This window comes from Neoarius graeffei, chromosome 28, assembly GCF_027579695.1.
Source record: "Neoarius graeffei isolate fNeoGra1 chromosome 28, fNeoGra1.pri, whole genome shotgun sequence".
NCBI classification, from domain to species: domain Eukaryota; kingdom Metazoa; phylum Chordata; class Actinopteri; order Siluriformes; family Ariidae; genus Neoarius; species Neoarius graeffei.
The window spans coordinates 52,969,687-52,978,881 of NC_083596.1; the positions used below are offsets into that span (position 1 = coordinate 52,969,687).

General features: G+C 41.7%; 1 protein-coding gene and 1 pseudogene across 1 annotated transcript; both read left to right on the plus strand.

The window, feature by feature from the left end:
- Positions 1-1,181: 1,181 nt before the first annotated feature.
- On the plus strand, positions 1,182-2,231 carry gja2 (gap junction protein, alpha 2). The gene has a single exon (XM_060912898.1). It carries the CDS (start codon positions 1,182-1,184, stop codon positions 2,229-2,231), a length of 1,050 nt encoding a protein of 349 aa, XP_060768881.1.
- A 3,395-nt stretch (positions 2,232-5,626) lies between these two features.
- LOC132875693 (general transcription factor II-I repeat domain-containing protein 2B-like) lies at positions 5,627-6,614 on the plus strand (annotated as a pseudogene).
- Positions 6,615-9,195: the final 2,581 nt, after the last annotated feature.

A 9,195-nucleotide genomic window follows, 5' to 3' on the forward strand; every position in this document is an offset into this window, starting at 1 on the left:
CAGTAATAAAAAGGAAACTTTTGACTCTTTTATTATTTTTTAAATTGAAAAACCCACCAATAACAACAACAACAACAACAACAGTTTTCTTGTGGAACCATCCAAGTGTCCCCACAAGGTCGAAATGGTCAGGTTTTACTCTCCTTGTTGGGACATTTGGTCCTTGTTAGTATATAAACACACACACACACACACACACACACACACACACCAGTTTACATACAGTAAAGAGATTTTTTTCTGTAAATTTTTGAAGTACTGAATAATTTTTCCTTTTTTTGTTAATTTGAGTAATTTATTTATTAATGAGATCATATCTACTGATTCATTATGACTCACTTGACTGATTCATTACCATTAATTCATTACTTTAGTGTGTCACTGTTCAGGTGATAATCTGTAAAAGTGTGATGTGATTTCACAGCACAGGGATTATTCAGTAAGCTATGAGATGAAGTTGTGAGGTCTTTTTCATGGTATGCTGTGCTATAAAAACATCAAAATGAGTTCATAAGATTCAGCTCAATGACAGTTGTATTCTATCCATCAATATTCATCATCAATATTAAATATAAATTTCCTCATTTACAGGCTCTCTGTGTGAGTTTGAGTCAAATGAACATGTTCCGTCTGTAAAAAAACACCAAGCTGCACATACGTCTGAATGTGTAATGAGGACAGTGTGTGTGTATTTTCACTCATTGAAATGTTTGACCTCAGGAACACATCAGTCACACAGCTAGGAGTTGTTTTGATTGTCTTACTTTGCCAACATTAAGTCAATGTTCTGATGTGAAATATTTTTGTTTACACAGTAGCCTTTAGTAATTAACACGGTGATGGTGACTTTCTGCTCATGTTTATTCATTAGCAGTCCTTGGTCATTTACAACATGAACTAAAAAGGTTCAAGGAACTAAAACTGACCCAGGGTTTTCCTGATTTCCCGTGATGGACATGTGACTCATCTCAAAAGCTGATTCAGAATCTGTGATTTGAATTAATTTACTGCAGAGTGACAAAAACACGAGCAGGTAAAAGTGTAATACTAATGAGATCTGTTTCAGATCTACTGATCACTTAATTTATCTTTCCTCTTTCTTTCTGTCTGTCCCCTTGTTTCATTTCCTTTCTCTCTCTCTCTCTCTCTCCCTCTGTATCTCAGACTGTGTACAGATCGTCATGGGGGACTGGAGCTCATTGGGGAAGTTGTTAGAGAGCGCTCAGGAGCACTCCACTGTGGTGGGGAAGGTGTGGCTCTCTGTGCTCTTCATCTTCAGGATCCTGGTTCTGGGAGCAGCAGCGGAGAAGGTGTGGGGTGACGAGCAGTCAGGTTTCACCTGTGACACCAAGCAGCCTGGCTGCCAAAACGTCTGCTACGACCGCACCTTCCCCATATCACACATCCGTTTCTGGGTCATGCAGATCATCTTTGTGTCAGTGCCCACTCTTATATACCTGGGACACATCCTGCACCTGCTGCGCATGGAGGACAAGCAGAAGCGCCTAGATCAGGATGGAACTGGGAAACCAGGGAAAGCCATGGCAACAATTCGGGATGAACAGGGGAAGATTCAGCTGCAGGGGGCGCTGCTTCGCACATACATCCTCAATGTCATTTTCAAAACACTGCTGGAGGTGGGCTTCCTGGTGGCACAGTACTTCCTATATGGCTTTGAGCTCAAGCCCATGTACACATGCAGCAGCTGGCCGTGTCCCAATACCGTAAACTGCTATATCTCACGCCCTACAGAGAAAACCATCTTCATCCTGTTCATGCTCGCTGTAGCATGTGTGTCACTTCTTCTAAATTTAGTGGAGATGTACCACCTTAGCTTCACCAAGTGTCACCAGGGTCTCAGCTATCGCCATTCGCTCTCTGACTCTTCCTCTAAAGCACCTAGTGAGGAAGCTGTCATTCCATTTGTTGCCAGTTACCCTTATTTCCCTGCCCACACCCAGCCCCCTGAACATCAGTACAAACTCCCAGACACTGACGGTACGTTTCCCATGTACGGGAGTCGCTCCGCCCACAAACAGAACAACGATAATCTTGCTGTGGAGCACATTACCACAGAGTCCAAACCTGATGCTGCAGAACCCAAACCTGATGAAACCAGGGTGAAGAAAACCTCAAGCTCCGCCCCTGGATCTCCACATTACCAGCGCAGGCAGAGCTATGCTAGTCGCTATAGCAACAACAAGAGCAGACTTGATGATCTGAAGATTTGAGGACAAGAAAAAATGAAATAAAAGAGAATAAATGACTACTAATTCAAAAGCACACACACACACACACACACACACACACACACACACACACACACGCAGAGTTCCCTACTGCATCTGATGAATACCAACATTTCCTACCGACATTTGGGAAAACTGTTAGCATTAGCTACTCCAGATAACACATCAGCTTTTGCCTGACTGCTACTGTTGACATGTGGGGAGTGTTACAGCATTCGCTTGAACACTAATGTACTTACTGACTAGCTGTTGTGTGTGAGTTTGTCAGAGATGAGTATGATTGTTTTATGGATGAAATGACAGCAGTAAATGTGGTAGGAACTCAGAAGTGTAAGTCTCATGATAAAAGCGTGAGAGTTTTCATCCCTGTAATGGTGAGAAGATCACAGGAGGAGAGAATCGCTGTTCTTCTGATGTGACCTGACAGACTGAAGTTCTTCTAACTGAACTGGGGCCACAGTTAGCGTTTACTAGTGCGCTAGCATTTAGCTTACCACTAGTAGAGAAACTGTAGCCTATTTCACTGTTTAGTAGCAGTTGACACTTTGCTAATTTATTAGCATTAGCCTCCATTTTTGTTTACCAACAACTGTCATACTGTTGATGTGCCAGCATTCAGTATCTGCAATGACCTTCTTCAACTGTACCAGGAGCCGACATATTGCTAAAGTACTAACATGAGCATTTGCACTACCTGAATGTACCACACTGCTAATATGTCTTTATTAGCATTACACCTAGTATGCACCGACTAGTGGCCTAGTGGTAGCGTGTCCGCCTCTCGATCGGGAGATCGTGAGTTCTATTCACGGTCGGGTCATACCAAAGACCATCATAAAAATGGTACCTACCGCCATCTGGCAAGGCACGCTGCAATACAGATGTGCATGGGGAGTTAAACTCTCGTGGTTACCATAGCCCCCCACTGTAACCCTAGCTATGTAATAGGCGAGAGGCCAAGGGCTATGGAAACGGAGATCGGCGCCGCCCGATGCGCCACATACAGGTTGGGCCTGGTTAGTACTTGAGTGGGAGACTGCCTAGGAATACCAGGTACTGTAAGGCGTGGGAAGGACTTTGACTTTGGCACCTAGTATGCTAGTATTAGACTTATTGCTTGTATAGACGCGATCTTCATCCTGCTGATAAACTGACATTAGCCTTGCTGCTAGTTTACGACCAGTTTTTATACTGTTATTGTGGTAGCAATGGTCTTTGCTCTAGTTGATCAATATTTATCACATTGCTTCAACATTTCTCACAGTTTACTAAAGCTTACCATGCTGCTAATTTGCTAACTGCCTTGCTGCTAGTTTAACAGAAATTTTATAATTTTATATTGCTAATGTATTAGTCATAGCTTCTTACCAAATTTACCAGAATTTTTTCTACAACTTATTTGCTAGCATTTTTTAGTTAAGGTTTACAAGCACCAAAATTAGAACTTTTCCTGATTTACCAGTTTTACCTGTAATGCTAATGGGATAGATTATGCCATTTTTTTTAAAGTAATGCCAAAGTACTCTTATTATTATTATTATTATTATTATTATTATTATTATTATTATTATTATTATTATTTTGCTAATATGATGTGTATTGGGGCATTTGTTTGTTGAATGGTTTGTTTTTTTGTTGTGTTTAAATCAAATTTTAATGGATTGTCAAATATTATTACTGTGCTGTTACAATGTTTTTACCGTGTACTATTGCTATGGTAACCACTGCAGTCTGAGCCAGTCATTTTCCAGTGTGCTGTAACTTCATTAATAAAATACGAGTTTCAACCAGAGTGGCACGGCGGTGTAGTGGTTAGCGCTGTCGCCTCACAGCAAGAAGGTCCGGGTTCGAGCCCCGTGGCCGGCGAGGGCCTTTCTGTGCGGAGTTTGCATGTTCTCCCCGTGTCCGCGTGGGTTTCCTCCGGGTGCTCCGGTTTCCACCACAGTCCAAAGACATGCAGGTTAGGTTAACTGGTGACTCTAAATTGAGCGTAGGTGTGAATGTGAGTGTGAATGGTTGTGTGTCTCTATGAGTTAGCCCTGTGATGACCTGGCGAGTTGTCCAGGGTGAAACCCACCTCTCACCTAGTCTGGTTAACACCAGACCATATCACAAGTGAAATATGGTCTGGAATCCACCTATTGAATTTCTCGTAGGGGAGGTGTGGTTTACGATTGTCAATGGACGTTTACTGGACATTGCGAATGTCTATCATTTGGCGTATATGTAGCCCATGGCCAATCATGGCAGTTGTACCCGGTGACGTAGTTAGAGCGACGAAGAAGGCAAAGAAGAGAAGGAAAGAGAAAGAGAAGGCAAAACAAAAATAGGAAAACAATGGCACCGAACGATTACTGCCGTTTGTGCAAGACAAAGCTTGATCGAAAGTTTGGTTTGTATCGCTCGCCGCCACGTTAAATGTGATCCGTAAACAGTCCCAAATAAACTACAAGCTTCCGTTTGTCGAGTAGTACGCGTCACCGTCTTTCCACCCCTCCCCACTCTCTGATTGGCTCCCTAACTCAGGCGAGCCTTTAGACCATAGTTTCCATGCTGTCTTTTCAGATCGGAACGACTGTGCAAAGCAACATGGGATTTCCCAGGCTACCTCTCACCCATAGTCAGCTGGGATAGGATCCAGCTCGTAACTCTGTACAGCAGACCTGGGCATTTTACGGCCCGTGGGCTGCATCCGGCCCTTTGGTTCATTCTGAACAGCCCGCGTAAGGTTAATTAGAAATTACAAAATAAATGTATTTTCTAATTTTACCTCATGCATGGACTGAATGTGCATTGCTTTTATTTTGAAGTTGTGTTCAACAAAAACGCAATGCGCGCGACATGAAATCCCACGAAACATAATCCCGCAATAACTATTTCCGTAATTTGTCCAGACCAACCACAAACTTGTACGTCATCCTTCAAACGGTCCAGCCAATCACATAGTGTGACGTCACCAGCGCCGGAGCCGATCTGTAGATCTGATACCTACACCTAATCGATGTTGTTGCAAGCAGGTCACAAGAAGACTTTAGCCCCCAAAATGTCCGCAAAAAGAAGAAAGGTAGATGCAGCAACCAAGACCAGCTTTGTGCTTTCCCACAAAATCGCTAAAAAAGTAAGCCATTCTCGGAGGGGGAATTTGTGAAAGAGTGCTTGGTGGACTCTGCAGCGCTAATATGTCCTGAAAAAAACAAGCATTTGAGCAAGTCCCGCTGTCCAGGCGAACTGTGACCAAAAGGATCGAGGACATTGCGGGAAATCTGGAGCTTCAGCTGCAACATGAAGTGGCAAGTTTTGACTTTTTTTCCTTGGCTTTGGACAAGAGCTGTGATGTCTGTGACACAGCCCAGTTACTCGTATTCGTCCGTGGGATAATGGACTTTAAGATTGCGGAGGAGCTGGCAGCAATGCGCTCACTGAAAGGGACGATGACAGGGAGCGATTTATTCACGGAGGTAAATGCGTGCATGGACAAACTGGGACCGAAATGGGACAGACTGGCAGGAGTCACAACGGACGGTTGTCCAAATATGACGGGTAAAAATGTCGGACTTTTGAAACGTCTGCAAGATAAAGTGAATGAAATCAACGCAGATCAGAAAGTGGTATTTTTGCATTGTATTTTACATCAGCATGTGTTGTGCAAGTCAGTGCTAAAAATTAACCATGTAATTGATGTTGTTACAAAAACAGCAAACTTCATCAGGGCACGAGCACTAAATCACGGGCAGTTTGTTGCACTGTTAGAGGAGTATGAGACTGAACACAGTGACATCAGCTACCACACAGCTGTCAGATGCCTGGGCAAACTGCTACAAAGATTTTGGGACCTGAAAACAGAGATCCGAGAGTTTTGTGAGAAGAAAGGCAAAGGTAACCCAGAGCTCTCAGATGAGGACGGGATGGCAGATTTTGCATTTGCTGTTGATGTGACTGCATTGATGACTGCACTGAACACCAAACTGCAAGGCAAGGGCCTTTTTGTCCACGAAATGCACAGCCTGGTGAAGGCATTCATGACAAAGTTGCAGTTTCTTTCAAGGTAACTGGAGAGCAACGATCTCAATCACATGCAAACCATGAAGGAAGTCACACCATCAGCTGACCACCTCCGCAGGTACTCAACTATGTTAGGAGCACTGCATGGTGAGTTTTTAAGGCGATTTGAAGATTTCAGAACAATGGAGGGTGAAATGCAGATGATTTCCTGTTCCTTTACCTGTGATGTGGATAATGCACCCAGTGATGTTCAGCTGGAACTCATTGACCTGCAGTCTGATGCGATACTGGCAGAGCACTTTAAGTCAGGAACACTGCTGGATTTTTACTCTTCTCTCAAGGAGGAGAAGTTTCCAAACATGAGGAGACATGCTCAGATGTTTGTTCTCTTTGGCTCTACCTACATATGTGAACAAACATTTTCAGTGATGAAGTTTAACAAATCCAGGTATAGATCCTCTCTCACCGATGATCATCTGTCAGCTATGCTTCGCATCTCCACCTCAGACATTCAACCTGACTCTGATGCACTCGTTAAAGACCAACAGAGACGAGATTTCTCTCACTGAACAAATAAAAAACTGAAAAACACCAAATGAGGTGATTAGACTACAAATGTGGGCATCATTATTATAATATGATGTATCTTGCTTGATATTTGGAGTAGAAAGACAATATTGTGATGTCTTTACTGTGTTTTGGGGTGAATGTGACTGAAAAAAAAATGGTACAAACGTTCATATTTTGTTAACCATTGTTTTGGGAAATTTGATTGAATAAATGACATTTTTTGTAAGGCAACCTCGTTTTTTCCATACTCTTACCAGTCTTAGCAGCTTGTAAAAACAATGTTATTTACTGCTTTATATAAAGAAATACAATTAATATTATGCAGAATTTAGTTCAGCCTTTTGGTCCGGCCCTCCACAAAATTTTCTGTTTCTCATGTGGCCCCATGGAAAAAATAATTGCGGTGTACCCTGCCTTTCGCCCGTAGTCAGCTGGGATAGGCTCCAGCTTGCCTGCGACCCTGTAGAACAGGATAAAGCGGCTAGAGATGATGAGATGAGATTATACCAACACAAAGGCTGTACAATACTTCCTTTCTATTTAGACAGTTTTTGAAACAGGATTATTTTCCTCATGTTATTTGCCATTTTCACTTCATTCTCACAGTCATGTCTGAACAAGATTTATTGGTCACATAATTCACTGTCATTTTAGACACAAACGATTCAATTTTGATGCTTTTTCTTTTTAAGACCACGCAGAGCTTAGCAAATGGGGAAACCTTTAATGTGGTGAACAAATGCAATGAGAAATATAACTTGGCAAACAATGTGACAAACAAATGCAACTTTGATCAGAATGATGAATGATGTATGCATAGGAAATAAAATAATTCATGTCTATGTAAGACAAGTTTTGTTCACTGCTTGCAGAGTGTGGGTCCAGTCATCTTCTCATTGAAGCATTTGGCAAGACGGTGCATCCGAATCTTGATATAGCATGTGGCAATGCACTCGATGAGAAAAAAGACATGGTTATGGTCAGGTGGATAGTCCAACATGTGGCCAGCAAGCTGGAATCCAATGTGATGCAACACTGTGGTGGATAAAGCAGACGTGATGCGTACTGACTGAGGAAGAGCATTGTCCACAGAACGGAGAAGTCTTTGGATGCATCACTCAGCCACCTGGCACACCTTGACTACATTAGTTTGGCTTGACAAGTCCTCCTTGAATTTTCTTCTTCAAGAGGCCACCACCAGCCTCCATACTGTCGGACATCGATACTTCTTGACATTCACGGCAGATGATTTCTCGTTTTGCCATCTGAACTGCACAACCTGCGATGTAGCCAATAGCTGCATCAATCACAGGAAACAGCTCTATGAAGTTTGGGGTCATCCATGTATGATAATCTGCACTTGGATTGTGGTCTTCAAGATCATATCTTCTGATGAGAAGCATGCCTTCCTTGTCTATGTTGTTTGCACCTGGATGTACTATAGAACTGGATATTGTACATTTATCTTCTTGGCAACTAAAAAATAACGAAGCAAGACATTGCTTCTTTTCAATGTTTACTGAATTAAACAAGAGAACAGAATACAGCATGTGCTTGCATAGTTGTCTAAGTATAACAAGATGGTTGCACGCCAAACTAAAAAAAAACTTTTACGCAAATCAAGTTACATTCAACGTGGATCAATGCATCTTGGGTAATGAAGTCTATTTCAATGTATTTCCTAAACAAATGACTAATAAACTGTCAATCTTAATGTTTATATCAATGAAATGTCAATTATATGTATTACTAACTTACTAATCCTTTTAGCTATTCTTTTAATAGTCTTTTCTAAGCAAATATAATTCTAAACAAATAAAATTCTCAACATCCACCCCCCATAAACTACTGTTTATGCAATTTCCAAAGGATACAAAAGCTGAATGGGCCTCCGCAGAACAGTCCCTGTGCTGGTGCGAACTGCACATGACCTCACAAGGCCATCACGACCAGGAAACAGTTCCTCTATCTTCCCCAGTCTCCAGCTCTGTCTTGGGGTGTTATCGTCTCCAATGAGTGTGTGGGTGCAATCAGTTAATTATTGAAATTAAGTGATCAATCTCATTAAATCAGTTTCATTAAATTTGAAGGTTAATAATTAAAATGAATCAATCCCATTGAATCGTTTACTTTGACTCCTTTGAATTGAATCATACCATAGAATCAGTCTCATTTGAAGTGAATCATTCAGTGAATCGTTCAATGAATCATTTAGTGAATCATATAGTGAATCGTTCAATGAATCATTTAGTGAATCGTTCAATGAATCATTTAGTGAATCATTTAGTGAATCATACCATTAATCCTGGTGCTTAATAATAAATTACCAAACAGCTAAATTATGGTATATTTCCAAATTATTACGATCACTTAC

What these genes read in the sequence shown, in the direction of transcription:
- gja2 (XM_060912898.1), top strand. Translation starts at nt 1,182, where the DNA reads ATGGGGGACTGGAGCTCATTGGGGAAGTTGTTAGAGAGCGCTCAGGAG.